The 16,881-nt window shown below is 37.6% G+C and overlaps 1 protein-coding gene across 1 annotated transcript; it reads right to left on the reverse strand.

Annotated features, from left to right (window-relative positions):
* Nucleotides 1-171: 171 nt before the first annotated feature.
* Nucleotides 172-14,466, reverse strand: LOC131429231 (uncharacterized). The gene is made up of 3 exons (XM_058593281.1): nt 14,368-14,466; nt 6,329-7,909; nt 172-357 (listed from the first exon to the last, which is right to left on the reverse strand). The coding sequence occupies exons 1-3, from the start codon at nt 14,464-14,466 to the stop codon at nt 172-174; spliced, it is 1,866 nt and encodes a 621-aa protein (XP_058449264.1).
* Nucleotides 14,467-16,881: the final 2,415 nt, after the last annotated feature.

A 16,881-nucleotide genomic window follows, 5' to 3' on the forward strand; every position in this document is an offset into this window, starting at 1 on the left:
TTTAATATATGGAACGGTGAGGCAGCTTTACCACCTCTAGCGGAGTCTTCGCAATGCCGAATCCAACCACCCGACGAAGTTTCCAAGCTTTTCGACGAAAGCGAGAGTGCATTAAGTCAGTGCGATAGGGCGCAGAGAGCTTTCACTCTTCACCGTGGAACGTGCCGGCAGTCATAGGCAGCTCGTAATGTCCCGAGCGTGTGACCACAATCCGGCGTCGGTGCCGCCAAGTAAACAAACATGCGTCAGCAGGTTGAGTTCAGTTGCTCTCGAAGAGGGTGGCAGTGTTATGACGAAGCTTTGAGACACAGACAGAGAATGTAGAAGGTGCCCGCCTACTTTGCTACGAATGGGGTACTGTTAACACGTGGGTTGAGCAAGAAATAATTCACGGATCACAAACGGTACCGTTAGCTGAGTTCTCGCTGTTTATAGCACTAATGAGTTGACAGTGTGGGGTACGGTTCTTCACTAGTGAAATAATATGAAAAGTGAAATGTAACAACTAAATATATGAAATGAGAAATGTAAAAACTCAAACATATTTGAGTTTTTACATTTCTCATATACCTTCATTAATAGCTTTTATATTTTGAGAATGACCTTCAATACTTCTACTTGATGTTAAGTTATTCTATGTTTCTACTGACATATACCCACGAAAAACTAATCTAATATTAAATATGTAGTATGTAATATCTAATATTTAATATCTTAGTATCTGTCTTTTAATCAGGTTGAAAATCGGACGTTGGGGAAAGCGGGAATTTTAAACAACACTTTGACTCAGACTGACAATTCACCACCAAAATCGTTATTTTTCAAAATTGGAGAAATAGAGGTTAAATTATAATCCGATGTTGTTTCCACAGAGTTGCCGTCGTTTTCTAACTTTGACCTGAAAACTACATAAAATTCAACAAAGCGCATATTTTGACTTTATTTTCACAAATTGCACAGAAGACTTTTGTGTGAGCTTAAAATGTAATAACAAACAAACATCATGGATTTTTTAAAGGTCGTTCAACCACAACCCGGGCTGACGGTTCAGTGCATAAGACGCATGGTCTTACAAGCCAGTTGTCGTATGTTCGAGCCCCGACCTGGAAGGGTTCTTAGAGCCAGTAGGATCCATAGTACTAGCCATGCAATGATTCTGTACAGAAAGGCCAAATTCCACAAAAGGAATGTAATACCAAGACTTTGCTTTACAACCACAACAAATCTTCTAGAATTTATCACTTGCAATCTGAATATCATTGACTCCGGCAACCACGTAGAAACTCTATACACCGACTTTAGTAAAGCTCTCGACTGTATCGACTTACCATTACTGTTATACAAACTGCATCTGTAAACGACATTTCCTTCAAACTCAAATATCTAAAAGTGCTTACATATGCTGACGACATGAAACTCATCATGGAAATTAGAAACATCAACGACGCTGCAATATTCCGAAATCAATCTATTCCACGTAGTGCAGCAAAAGTCTACTCAAGCTCAATGCAAAAAATGTAACTCTATAACATTCAGTTGGAAAAATGGAACTCTATCTATAGACATAGACATAGACATAGACTCCAAGCTCACTTTTGTGGAACACTACAGTACCATAATCAATAAAGCAAATAGTATGCTGGACTTTATTGAACGTTTCAGTAATAACTTGAAGGACCCATATACAATTAAATTATTATATAGTACATACCTTATGATCAAAAAAGAACCGGAATTTTATTAAAAACGTGATTAATCCACCTAGCAGTGAGATGATACCTTTTTTTTATCAATCCGCATGTGTTTTTTTTTGCATGGATATTCTTAGGTGTTTTAGTTCTCATGACGTTATTTTAATTATCGTCGTTTCAAACGGCAAATTGAGATTTTAATCACTCATTACCCTGTAATTTCGAATCTGCAAATCGTATAGAATTTCAATCTTAACGTGTGACAATCGATTGAACATTCCATGAGATGTCGAAGTAAGTTCCACTTTAGAGTTTTTTGTCATTATTTATGGTACTTCCAGAGCTGGTATTCAGGAACTAGCATAACCCAAAATGATTCGAATGGCCATGAATTAATACGCCAAACAATTTACATCTTCTATATCGGTATGAATTTAAAAAATTCATCATCTGTAATTCCAGAATCGGATAAAATTCACCAATTTTGTATGGGACCTTAAGGTGAAATGTAGCGTCATAAAATGCGCGCAAAATTTTATCCGCTTCAGTTGAACGAACCGTCGCACAAAGCATACCAAGAAAAACGGACACATAGAAACAAGAACTTTTTTCAATGATTGAGCGCAGTGGGTTTACCTCTCGTTATATTGGCTTGTAAAAAAGATTGAACGTAATGGATTTTGAATCCTTCACACTTTGAATATATGCTAATACAATCGTTATTGTTAGTGATTACTCTTACATTAGAGCTATAAATCATGAGTAATTATGAATGACTAACATGAGGTTATATGTATATGTATTAACCAACTTGATAACCATGTATATGCCTGTTGTTTATCAACGTTTATCACATTGTTTATATCACAATAATACTTGATTTGTATTTCATTCAGTAGCTTGTCAATGATGAAGTTATAGTTTTGCTATAAAAATTGCTACAATCTAAAATAATACCTGTTATACGATATCACACAGCCAAGTTTTATTGCTTCAGCAACATCAATGCATTGAACTCAACAGAATTGGACATTATTAGCATTATAAATGACAGTTACTTAGAAAATAAACAATTTCTTACAATACCCATTTTATTGTATTCAACTCGTTTTTATTTCAACACAAAACCCAATGCTGCATAAATTCGCTTCATAATTTTACATGTAATTTTTGCTCACGATATGATGCCACCGTGCCCACCGTGCATTTCTCACACCACCTCAATACGAAACAGCAGCGTGCAAGCAATAAAAAAAATGCGGAAAAGTTTATATAAACTTTTTCAAATTTCGGTTGTTTTAGCTAAAATTTTATAATTTTGAGTTGCATTTTCAGATTCTTTGTGAAATTCTGCTACAAACACTACTTTTCAGCTCTAAAATCATCCCCGTGGAACGGAACAGTTACCGTTTATACACTTCAAAAACCAATTACGGCTCGGCAAAGCAAAATTTCAAAATTCTAAGAATACTTAGTTATGATAAATTTGATTTCGAAAACTTAAGTGTTTTTGGTTTTTCGAAAATCGGTCTAGTTTTCGAATAATTGATCAAAAACGCGATTTTCGCATTCCGCTACATTTCACCTTAAGTCCTTTAATTTGAATTTTTGTTTTTGAAGTTCGATTTGGCCTTTTTGAAAAAATGATTAAACTTTGAGAAACTATTCGAAACTGGATCCGGAGTTCTAAGATCGGTGTAGCCGAAATCAGATAAATTCACCTGAGGAGTGTGTAGACATCTTTGAGAAATTGTAGTGCGAATTAAAATTTAGGGGTACATTCCGAATACCGCTTAAACTGAAATAAATTTATTTGGTAATCGACTATCCAAATTTGCAAACCCGATAAACCTGATTAATTTATGTGAAATGGACATTTTTATACTAATCATCCTGTATCTCCTAAACCAGAAATCGGATCTGACTAATTTTTATAGGATTTTAAGACCTCTCATTTGAATCATAGATGATTCTTAGATTTCATTTGAATCTTAGATCGGTTCAGCCATCTACGAGAAAAATGAATTGCATTATTTTAATTTCGTTTCACATGTCATCCTGTGGTTCCGAAATCAGAAGTCGGATCCAAATTTGGAAGTATACTAGTTTTCATATGAATCTGAGTTTGTAGAAAACGGTTTAGCCATCTCCGAAAAAATTGAGTGAAATTATTTGTCACACACGCATTTGCTGATCTCGACGAACTGAGTCGTATGGTATATGGAAGTTATGTTCTTCCAGCTTCTATTGCTGTAAGTAGTTTAAATCAATATAATTATGGAATTACTTTCAACTCGAAAATGCTGATATCATCTGGTTTATAAATGCCATATTCGAACGATTATGTTGCCAAAAACGAACCGTGCTAAAATCGGTCCAAGGTAAATTGTCATGAAAAAGGATGCTGTACACAGTCTTTTCGGTACTTAGAAACAATTGTATGTCACAGTATAAAAATCGTGTTTTCCGTTGCTCCCAAGCATTTCTTTGTCATACAGTGCTCAAAACTTCTACTTCTGGAATAAGGGGAAAAGTCGTTTACACAAAAATATTGATATCTCCGTTAAAAATGGACGGATTTTAACAAACTATGGCTTGTTGGATAGCTATTACCGTGCGGAATCTAAGTCTAAAAACATATTCTGTTTTCAAGGTCAATTGTGACAGATACTGTCAAAAAATTTTGACATAAAACTCCGTATAACTCAAAAAGTAAACATCCTATCTCAAAACCATTCAATAGCGTTTTGGGTGACGGGGAGACCTTTCATTTGCGACTAGTTTGATCAAAATCGGTCCAGCCATCTCTGAGATCTCGACCTCTTAGTTGACAACACACATACAGACACACACATACACACACAGACAGACATTTGCTCAGTTCGTCGAGCTGAATCGATTGGTATATAACATTCGGCCCTCCGGGCCTCGGAAAATTTTTCGAAAGTTTGAGCGAATTCTATACCTATTTTTTATATATATAAAAACGTGATTAATCCACCTAGCAGTGAGATGATACCTTTTTTTATCAATCCGCATGTGTTTTTTGCATGAATATTCTTCGGTGTTTAAGTTTTCATTACATTATTTTAATGACCGTCGTTTTAAGCGACAAATTGAGATTGTAATCACTCATTACTCTGTAATGTCGAAACTGCAAATACAATCGAATTTAAATCTAGAAGTGTGATAATCGATTAAACATGCCATGATATGTAAGTTCCACTTTAGAGTTTACGGTAATTAATTTATTAATTTATTTAATTTATTTATTTATTCCATTTATTCATCTGACAATATAATAAGTCCTAATGAATATATCAGTCAAGTTATAAAATATTCGATCGTAACACTTTCTGAATAAACTTATGTGTCGGTTCATTAAAATCGAAAAGATTTTCAACAGTGGAAAATGTTCTTATACATGTAGTTATCGGCTCATGGAATCCGAACGTCGTTCGATGATATCTCGGTTGAAATAGGCTAGTAGAACGCAGCAATCGTTGCGTGGCACGGAAATCAAGTAGAGACAAAAGTTGCGGTGAGTCGATATCGCCATTGATTAGTTTTGCCACAAACACAGCTTGTTGAATTTTCCTGCGCCGTTCCAATGAATCAAGACCTATCAGACGACAGCGATCGGGGTACGGTGGAAGGTCAAGCGGGTTTTGCCAGGGAAGATTTCTTAGAGCCAGTCGGACAAATCTTTTCTGAACACGTTCAATCCGTAAGTTCCAAACAATCTGATACGGGCTCCAAACTAAACTAGCATTCTCAAGTAGCGGTCGAACCAATGAACAGTATAATGCCTTCAAGCAATGGGGATCTTTGAAGTCACGTCCGATTTTGGCAATAAAACCCAGTTGCCGTGTTGCTTTTGAAATCAAAGATGAGCGATGTAGGTTGAATGTAAGTTTGGCATCCAACAAAACACCAAGGTCGTTAACATGATCAACTCTTTGGAGCGTTTGTCCATCAATTTGATAATCAAAATGCAATGGATTCTGTATTCGGTGGAACGTTATGATCTGACATTTCGCAGTACTGATAATCAGCCAGTTTCTTTTGCACCAAGCAACAAATGTATCGAGGAGCTGTTGGAGCCGGACACAGTCGTCAATAGATCGAATTACATGGTACAATTTCAAATCATCAGCGTAAACTAATCTGCAGCCGTTACTGAGCAGCAAAATAGCATCATTGAAAAACAAAGAGAACAGAAGCGGACCCATATTGCTGCCTTGAGGTACTCCTGACACATTCGTAAACTGAGATGAAACGCTCGAGCCCAATTTTATTCGTAAAACTCTACCACACAAGTAAGAGTATAACCAATCAATGAACTTTTGAGTTCCACCTAATCGCGACATCTTTCGAAGGAGTATTCGGTGGTCTATTCGGTCAAACGCTGCTTTTAGATCCGTGTATACCGCATCGATTTGTACCTTTTCCTCCATACGCGAAATGCAGGTCGAAGTGAAATCTAATAAATTTGTGCTGACCGAGCGTCCAGGCATAAACCCATGTTGTTCAGTTGAGATATAATGTTTAGTGCGAAAGAGCATCTCATTGCTTACAATTATTTCAAAAAGCTTTGAAGCAGCAGATAAACTTGTTATGCCTCGATAGTTTCTTACATTACGACGGTCACCACTCTTGAATACAGGGAACATGAAGGATTGCTTCCAAATCTCAGGAAAAATGCCTTGCTCGAAGGATTTGTTGAAAATAATGCACAGAGGCTCAGCTAAAGCAGCAGTACAATTAGTGTAAACTGCAGCGGGTATTCCATCAGGTCCGGCTGAATATGATTTTTTCAGTTTCTTCGCAGCGGCAAGAATCATTTCAGGAGTAATTATAAACGTATCCATACGCACTAAATTTTCAGGAACGTCCATAGCAGCGACATCAGCTTCGGCGTCGGAAGCAGTATTTCCAGCAAATACCGAAGCGAAAAATGTTGCGAACAGCTCGCACGAATCCACCGTTGAGTTAGACTCCACGCCGTCGAGACAAACATTTGGAGGAATGGATGAACATTTTCGCTTTGAGTTGACAAATGTCCAGAACTTCTTGGGATTCCGTCGAAGGTCAGTTTGAACTCGCATGACGTAATCTTTGTATAGCCGCGCGTTCAATTTACGATAACTTTCACTGGAGTGTTTGAACATTCTTTGTGTCTCAGCATTATGAAAACGACGATGTTTGCGTTGCCAGGCATTGCGATCCCGCTTGAGTTTACGTAGGTACGCTGTAGTCCAAGGAGTAGCAATGGGTCGTTTTGCTAATGGAAGATTAGAACTGAGCCATTGAAACAAAATATCACAGAATAGCGAAGACATCTCATTCACATTATCGATTTCATACAAAACAGACCAATTAACATCCTGCAAATATGCTTGAAAGGCAGTAAAATCAATTTTTCGGTAGTTCAATGGCATTGATTCGACAATAAGCTGGGTATCACATGAAACGCTTTCACAATCAACGGGCAATGAAACAGCTAAAGGCGGATGGTGAAGGTCTACGGGTAGTAGTGGGGCAACACAACGATCAACTACCAATTGGCTCTCTAACGAACAAAATATCAGATCGAGCGTTCGTCCGAGATGATTCTTATGGCGATTCCTTTGATATAAATTCAAATAATCCATACCATCTATCAGTGTCGTACTGGCAACGGGTAGAAGAGAAGGAGATTGTGTTACGTTTGATCCATGACCCCACGTTATCCGTGGCTGGTTGAAATCACCGCACACAAAAACAATATCACTTGCGGAACTTTTGCTGCACAGCTCCGAAACAGTAGAAATGTGCTCATCGATCACACCAACTTGCTGGCTTTTATCGGGAGGGATATACACACCACACAGAAATATCTTTCGGTCCCGCACGGTAGCACATACACACACTTGTTCGAGGCAACGACCATTCACCGTTTGTACAACAGAGCTGGCATATTTTTGAGAAACAGCAACTAAAACACCGCCAAACTTTGATTTGACACTGTTTGCTAAGCTGCGGTCGCAGCGGAAAACGTTGAATGCATTTCCAAATAACTGTTGGGAATTGATCCGATCGTCGAGCCCGGTTTCAGTAAGAATGATGATATCGTAGTTGCAGTCACACACTGCCAGGAAAAGCTCGTCGATTTTGGTCCTTAAACCACGAACGTTCTGGTAGTATACCCATATTTTATATTCATTTCGTTCATCACTCTGCAACACGGGATTTTAAGGTACTTCCAGAGCCGGTATTCAGGAACCAGCATAACCCAAACCGATTCGTATGGCCATATGCGAATAAATTACAGTTTTGAGTACAACTTTGAAGCTTAATTGGATAAATTTTAATTTTTTTAATTAATTTTAATTTAATTTTAATTAATTTTTGTATGTATGTATAAAACTAATTAATTTTGTATATAAGTTTAATTCAATTTGAATTTTTGTTTCTGAAATTTGATTAGGCTTTTTTGAGAAAACGATTGAGCTTTGAGAAACGATTTTATACTGGAACCGGAATTCTAAAATCGGTATGGCCGAAGTCAGATAAATTCACCTGAATAGCTGTATAGTTTACATTTGTTTCAAAATATTTGAAAATCAGTGAAGACATCTTTTTTTTTATTTACTATCCAAATCTGCTAACCCGATAAACCTGATTAATTTATGTAGAATAGACATTTTTATACTAATCACCCTGTATATCCGAAACCGGAAGTTGGATCTGACTGAAGAGCAAGATGTTTTAAAGAATCTTGAAACTTTTCATTTGCATCATAGATGATTCTTAGATTTCATTTGAATCTTAGATCAGTTCAGCCATCTACGAGAAGAATGAGTTACACAATTTTGATTTCGTTTCATATATCATCCTGTAGTTCCGGAACCAGAGGTCGGAACCAAACATAATTCAGGAACTTTGTTTGGGAGCATACGAATTTTCGTATGAATCTGAATTTGTAGAAAAGAAATTTTCAGAGAAAATTGAGTGAAATTATTTGTCACCCACGCATTTGCTGATCTCGACGAACTGATTCGAATGGTAAATGGATGTTATGTTTTTCCAGCATTCATTGCTGTAAGTAGTTTAAAACAATATAATTAAAAAAAAATCTGCCATCATCTGGTTTATATATGTCATATTCGAACGATTATGTTGCCAAAAACGAGCCGTGCTAAAATCGGTCCGAGGTAAATTGTCATGAAAAAGGATGCTGTACACAGTCTTTTTGGTACTTAAAAACAATTGCATGTAACAGAATAAAAAATCGTGTTTTCCGTTGCTCCCAAGCATTGCTTTGTCATACAGCGCTCAAAACTCCTACTGCTGGAATAGGGGGAAAAGTCGTTTACACAAAAATTTCGATATCTCGGTTAAAAATGGACGGATTTTAACAATCTATGGCTTGTTGAATAGGTATTATCGTGCGGAATCTAAGTCTGAAAACATATTCTGTTTTCAAGGTCAATTGTGACAGATACTGTCAAAAAACTGAAAATTTTGACATAAAACTTCGAATAACTCAAAAAGTAAACATCTGATCTTAAAACCATTCAATAGCGTTTTGGGTGACGGGGAGACCTTTCATTTGCGACTAGTTTGATCAAAATCGGTCCAGCCATCTCTGAGATCTCGACCTCTTAGTTGACAATACACATACAGACACACACACATACACACACACAGACATTTGCTCAGTTCGTCGAGCTGAATCGATTGGTATATGTCATTCGGCCCTCCGGGCCTCGGAAAAATTTTCGAAAGTTTGAGCGAATTCTATACCTATTTTTTATATAAATAAAAAAAGGTAAAAACGCAAATTTTCAATTTTTAATGAATTTCTTTATTATCGCCTTCAAAGTACTCTCCTCCTGCGGCAATACATGCATGCTAACGCTTGATCCAATTTTCCATAATTTTCCATAGTTTTATAGGCCGCCGAAGGTATGGCCTTTAGTTCTCGCAGCGAATTCTCTTTTATGGTCTCTATGATCTCAAAACGCGTTCCCCGCAATGGCAATTTGAGTCTGGGGAAGAGGAAAAAGTCACACGGGGCCATATCTGGAGAGTACGGTGCTTGGTTGATCATATTGGTTGAGTTTTCGGCCAAAAACCAACGCTGTGTTTTTGAATGAAATTCAGCTTTTTTGGCACCAGCCGAGAAGCGACGCGTTTCAAACCCAAAACATCAGTTAAAATGTGTTCGGCTGATCCATAAGAGATGCCCAACAACACAGCAATCTCTCTAATCGGTACAGAACGATTTTGCAACACGGTTTGCTTCGCCGATTCAATGTTTTAAATGTAACAGATGTTGTTGGGCGGCCAGGGATCATCATGATCCAAGCTTGTACGACCACCTTTGAAGCGTTTATACCACTCGTATGCCTGTGTTTTTCCTAGACACGATTCACCAAAGGCCTTTTCTAACATTTTCAACGTTTCGGAACACTTAAATCCATTAGCACCACAAAATTTGATGCACGCACGTTGATCTAAATTTTCATCCATTTTAAAAATCGCCACACGAAAATTTTTCAACTTCTTTGTATAGACGCCAAACAAAACCTAATCGTACGATATGCGTCAAAATTTGACAGAATGTGTATAAAAGTGTTGCCAACGTTGAGAGAATAAAAGTTCACCGATTGGACAAGCGCGGGAATTTTAAAATGAATATTCCGGTTCTTTTTTGATCATAAGGTCCGGTTCTTTTTTGGTCATGTCTGGCCTATTTTGGAATATTGCAGCCTAGTATGGAATCCCTTTATTAATTTTCACGAAGAACGCATTGAATCGATCTAGAAACAATTTCTTTCAAATGCACTTCATAAATTAAACTGAACAGCATTTCCTCTGCCATCGTTTGAAGCACGCTGCATGCTTATCAATATACAAACACTTGAAAAACGTTAGAATCTTTCAATGGCTTTTTTTATTAACGACATTATTTCTCAACGCGAACAATCATCTTCACTACGATCGTAATTGAATTTTCATATACCTGACCGTTAATTACGAACACGAAAATTATTTTTATAAAGACACAATAGAACAAATTATACAAACCAGTCAATCGAACTATTCGTTACTATAATCAATTTTGTAATCATCTTGATCTTGCTATGTGGAAAGTCAAATTAAAACCCAACCTTATTGTAGAAATAATGCGTAGTATAAGTAAACATTGTAAATTATTTATATGTAGTTTACATTTGCTTGACGAAATAAATAAATTAACAGCGGTAAATTGATGATACATTGCATAGTGCTTTGACATTGCCCACAAGCAAGTGGGCTCCAATGAGACAGAAAACAAAATGTCATGCAACAAATTCTTTTAAGGTGTTAATAATATTCAAACGCACAATGATATAAAGATATTGCCTGTTTGGCTTCACCGAAAAAAATTGGAAAAATAAGGTAATTTTGAAAATTAAAAAATCACATTTGGAGTCTAAAAAACCATTTGATTTTCGCAGAGTCCACAAAGTCCTTCTGATCGGCTCGACTGCTACAGAAAAAATACATGAATGTAAGATAATACGATTGCAATATTTTCGTATAGATCTATGGAAGATAATGTTCGATGCGACGAATGGTTCGAAATTACCCGTCAATCGAAATTCCTCATGGTTCGATACCTTCACCTACGTAATTATCGAAAGATTGCCATTATCTCATGCATTACAAAATTATTTGAAAAAATTAAAAATGGTAAAAATTTTCCATAGGTGAAATACAAGGTGAGATGAAAAAACTGCAACCAACTTCAGACTGCTGTCATTTCTAAACCGCTCGTCCCACAGCTGTCAGATTTATTCTAGTGACAGCTCATTATATTATTTACAAGCGCACAAAAGCATTTTGGTGGGAATTTTTCAGAAAAAAAGTTATTTGTGATGGAATTCAAGTGTGATAGTGTGATTGCTTTGCATTTGGCTGGAAAACCACAAGTGGCTATCGTTAGAGCCCTCCAGCATTTAAAAGTGAATAAATCTTTTGTGTCTCGTACCATCGCTCGTTACCGTGATACTGGTAGCGTAGCCCGACGTCAAGGAAGTGGACGAAAAAAAACAGCAACATCGGCAGAAATGGTTCGAAAAGTGAAGAAGCGAATTGAACGAAATCCGCGTCGCAGTGGCCGAAAAATGGCTCGTGAGCTGAACATATCGCAATATGCCATTCGGCAAATATTGAAAAATGAGCTTGGACTAAAGCAATTGAAGTTCCAAAAAGTGCAAGATCTTACTGATGCGCAAAAAAAGTTAGACTCGAAAAAGCTAAAGAGTTGCTTCGCTTGGCCGAAAGTGGTGAACTGCCGAATTTGGTTTTCTCCGATGAGAAACCATTCGTTATCCAGCAGTTTGTAAACAAACAAAATGATCGTGTTTACTTGCCAGAGAGGTCAGCTGAAAATTTGCAACTTCGGTTGGCCACCAGAACTCAAAAGCCGGCCATGGTGATGGTGTGGGCCGCCATAACAGCCGATGGTCGCTCGCCGCTCGTATTCATCGACCGTGGGGTCAAAATAAATGCGCAAATCTATCGCGAAAATATTGTGGAGGGAGTTCTGAAGCCCTGGGCACGCAAACATTTCGGCCGCAGACCTTGGACATTCCAACAGGACTCAGCACCATCGCACTCAGCACGCGCCACCCAAGAATGGTTAAGAAATGAGGTTCCTCGCTTCATTTCCACCGCACAATGGCCACCAAAATCTCCGGATGCCAATCCGTTGGACTATTGTGCCTGGGGTATTTTGGAAAGCAAGGTTGGCACTAAAAAATACCAAAGTGTCGATCATCTCAAGCAAGCGCTTCGCCGAGAATGGGACAAAATACCGCAGAGCCACTTTCGGGCAGCGTGTGATGGTTTCATTGGCCGTTTGAAGGCCATAGTTCGTGCCAAAGGTGGCCAATTCGAACAAATCTAAACCGATTCTCAAATTTGATGTTATTTCCGACATTTTTTGCTTTCATTCAATAAAATTTAAAAAAAAAATGAAAAAATTATGGCGTTTTACTTTGTTGCAGTTTTTTCATCTCACCTTGTATTACATGACCACAAAACAACATGGATTTTTCAAAGGCCGCTCGACTTCAACAAGTTCATTATATTCACTTTGGATACCATAGACAATTCAAACTGTGTAGAAACCTAACACTCTGATTCAAGTAATCAAAACACATACATTAAATCAATAAATGACACTTCAGTTGTACTCCAACATTTAAATTTGGCCCATCTCAAACATCAAAAAGAACTTATATATGCAGACGACATGAAGCTTATTATAAAAATGAGAAATGTAAAAGAACTATTCCAACACGAAATTAACATATTCAATATTTGGTGCAATGGAAACTTAATCCAGGTGTAATGTAGTTCAAAAACTTTGAAAAACGTTCAGCGGTATTGAGAATAGAATCGTCTTCACTTCCGTTTGATACCTCTTCGGCCAGTTGAATAATTGCGAGCAACATAAGTAACTTGTCTTCCGCTAATGTGTAACGGATTAACTGGTTTTTGTTGAACATGACAATGACACTTTTGCTTCGATACGTTCGTGAGCAATCCTCATCAAAAATCGCTTTCTTAAAACGTTCAGAAACCCCGAAAAAATATTTCAATATGAATGTTTCTTGACTAAACTTCGATTTTAGTTTCAAGGTCATTTTTCAGAAGAAAATCAAATTAAATGTTTCTTCCAATCCTTTCACACGAGTTCATATGTTCATATGTTTGGAGTTTTAGTTAATGAAAACTTCCAAAATCCAATGAAAAAAAAACGAGGGTAATAAAATGGAATTAAAGCAATTTTATCTCAGCATTTTTCCAAAATGTGTACCGCGTACGCTTCGCGCTTCGAAGCAGTTTTTTTGTGCTCGCACCCGAAAGGTCTCAAAATGACCCAAGCAGCCGCACAAAATACATGCAAAAGTCGAAACAGTTTGTGAGTAAGTGGGTGATTTTGGGACCTTTCGGGAACGTGCACAGAATAACTGCTTCGAAGCGCGTAGCATACGCGATACTCATTTTGGAAAAATGCTGAGATCGAATTTTAAACAATAGTCAGCTGATTTATTCTCGCATTGCATTGTTCTCTATGTTAAAAAATCATACCATTCCACTTTACCGATTGCGAGTAATCGTGATTACGCTCTGATGTAACAGACTGTATATATACATATACATATTTAAATTATATTGGTTATTTAGGGATTTGACTAAAAGCCGTTTTTGTACTATGACGAACGTAGAGAATAAACAAGAATTACTTGCCGTTTGTTCAGCGCAGCTATAACGTAAGTAAATTTATTCCGGGAAATGACATTTTTCTCGCTAGCATGAGCACTTCCTCCGACACGATCGATACTTATCTAACATTCGCAGTGAACACTCCTCGGCAAGGAGCAACATTTCTACAAACCTATTCAGTTAGTCAAGATAAAAGTCCAGACTACTTTCCCTGCGGGGCCCACTTCGAAATGCAGTTTCGCTAAATCCGTTCACTGTGTCACCATTATATCCCGGTAAGATAACCGTTCCGCGTATAGACGTGAAATTGTAACCTGAAGCCTGATGCTGTTGCAGCCTAACGAGACAACTTTTTTTCTCACGAAATCGGTACAACTTTTTTCGATCTTACCGGTTGCTATTTCCTTACCTGCAGCCAGCCAGCCAGCCAGTAGTTTTCCTCCAATGTTCCCGCTAAAGGGAAGACAAAGTGGAAGAGCTTTTTTTCTGCAATCGCACCGATCGTCATTGGCGTGACTTGCGCTCGTTACGCTTTACTCCATTCCAGCCTTCCAATTCACGCCGGGTCACCTTCTCCCAGTGACGGGTGCAACTTCTTTGCATAATAACAGCGGCCTTTTTGGTCCAGATCATCGACGTCATACGCGCTGCGGCGGCGGCGGTGGTGGTGGCGCTACAACCGTCCCAATCGGGTGGTTGTACATCACACCGCATCGTGTCGTTTCCCTGCGGCGACAAGTGTTGCATTTTCTTACCTCGTCCACCAGCCCGTGGCTACCGTGGTACAGTGTGTGAATTGGCCCCAAGGCCGTCGCTAATTATAAGCTACTTGAGTGATGCGAAAATCTGCAGATCTTCGTTTGGCCCATTTGGGTTTTCTCGTGGAGAAGCAGGATGCAGTGTGGCATCGTGGAACTGCTAGGAGCGAATGTGTTACATGTGGTCTTTTGATATACATTTTACATGTGGATGAATCTGAGGTAATCGCCGAAAAAATAGTTCATAACCATTTTTTCATCCAAGGATGTTGTAAACATATTTGACGTTGATAGAATTTCATTACTATAGAAATAAATAATTATAGCAAGTTACTTAGAAGACTTTGATCGGCTATACGAAACGAGCCTTTGTAACCCTCAATCTCTCCACACATGCTACTATAGCGTTCAAGTAGCAGTGCTCTATGCTCTGTTTTTATAATCCGTTTCGCTACTTAGCCAGCTGAATTGATGGTCGTATATGGTGAACTAAACCATTGGCGCAAGGTGTTTGGTCGAAAACCTACATTGTTTTCATAGGTTGTTTATCGAAGCAGGTTACATGTGCGTGTGGTTTCGAATTCATCGTCTAGGTGACAATGATTAAAAATTAGCAACTTGACGATATTGCACTGGAAAATCCATTCAACACTTAGTGCATGTTGTTTATGTCATATAGTTTTAAACCATCAAACTAGATAGAAAGGTACACGTTAATTGTTTTTGACCTTCTATGTATGATGATTCGAACTTTGACCTCAAATCTCTATCAACACATAGTATCTAAACTATAATTCTTTTTGTTATTTATTACAACATTTTGTTATTTTAACTACTTACGAGACTAGAGCTATATCAGCAGTTGTTAATAGAACTTCTTTTTGTTGTAAACTTGTTACTGCTTGATGTTAGGGATAACAGCCCGATTTTTATCATGCGTTCAGTATGCCAAACAACTGCTATCAGTATTGTTAAGCGATTTCTTATTTACTCTACAATTTGCACATTCTCCGTGTTCCGATGAACTCCAATTGAGGTTATGCCTCAACATCTTTTGAAACGATGGAGCCTTGAGGTTTATACCGAAAACGCATAAACGCCTTACCAGTGGATATGATGTAATGAAAGAAGTCGATGGAAAGGATGGAACCAATTTAACCTGTCCAATAATGATGTAACTTGAAGATCTGGCGACTCTGACTCATTCTATGGATGCGATTTTTGTACTCTCGTCGAAATGAAACCGTTTTATCAATTTGACTGTCCCATTCGAGTATTTCTGTTGTAAATTTTATGATATTATATTATTAACGTTGAGTGATTGCAATGACATCTCAGACCAATTTGCTTAGTTTGAATAAAAGAGCTTCATGAGTACTTCTCAATTCGCCGATGTTTCAATTCGTTCAAGGGATTGAAGTCCTTCGACACGAAGTTGACCTTGTACCACTAAAAACATTTTCTAGTAATTGAATAAGACTAAATACGGCCAGAAAAGCGTAGGACCATTGAGCAATTCCAAGAATGAGTAGACGAAAAAGTGACAAAATCAGAATCGACCTTCTCCGATTTGGATGGAACTTTGCACATGGCTTCAGTATGGCAAACCAAAAGTTTTGAACGGATGGAGAGGTCAATCCGACTCACGACTGATTTTTAAAAAGGGCGTATGTATTTTTGCATTTCACAAAAATTGCCTTTTTCAAATCGTTGTAACTCGGAAACCGTTATTTGTACAAAAATGGCGTCTAGGAAGAAGTTGTAGGAAATCGATCGGGCACTCTAAAAAAATATACACTGAAACAAAAATTGATTTTTTTTTCAATAATTACAAAATAATCCGAAAAAGTTAAATACCTAAATTCTACCTGTTTCCATTATAAATAGCTATGCATCATAGAACAGATATCAGTTTATAACAAATCTCTTTCGAAACAGTTACAATACTACAATATGGTTTTCTCAAAGTCTTGTAAACCTTTTCCTGGTTTTGTGTGTTCCGGAAAATTTTTCCAATTAACAGAAACCATAATAGGAAAATTAGAAGCTCAAAGGTGCAAGGTTAAATTGAATACCACGTTAAGCATTTGTGATCGCTGTCGTAGGCGGGCTTATAAGGAACCACAACCATCCACATCGCAATACGATTTAGAAGAAGTACCTTC

The sequence above is a fragment of the Malaya genurostris genome, chromosome 2 (genome assembly GCF_030247185.1).
Source record: "Malaya genurostris strain Urasoe2022 chromosome 2, Malgen_1.1, whole genome shotgun sequence".
Lineage (NCBI taxonomy): Eukaryota > Metazoa > Arthropoda > Insecta > Diptera > Culicidae > Malaya > Malaya genurostris.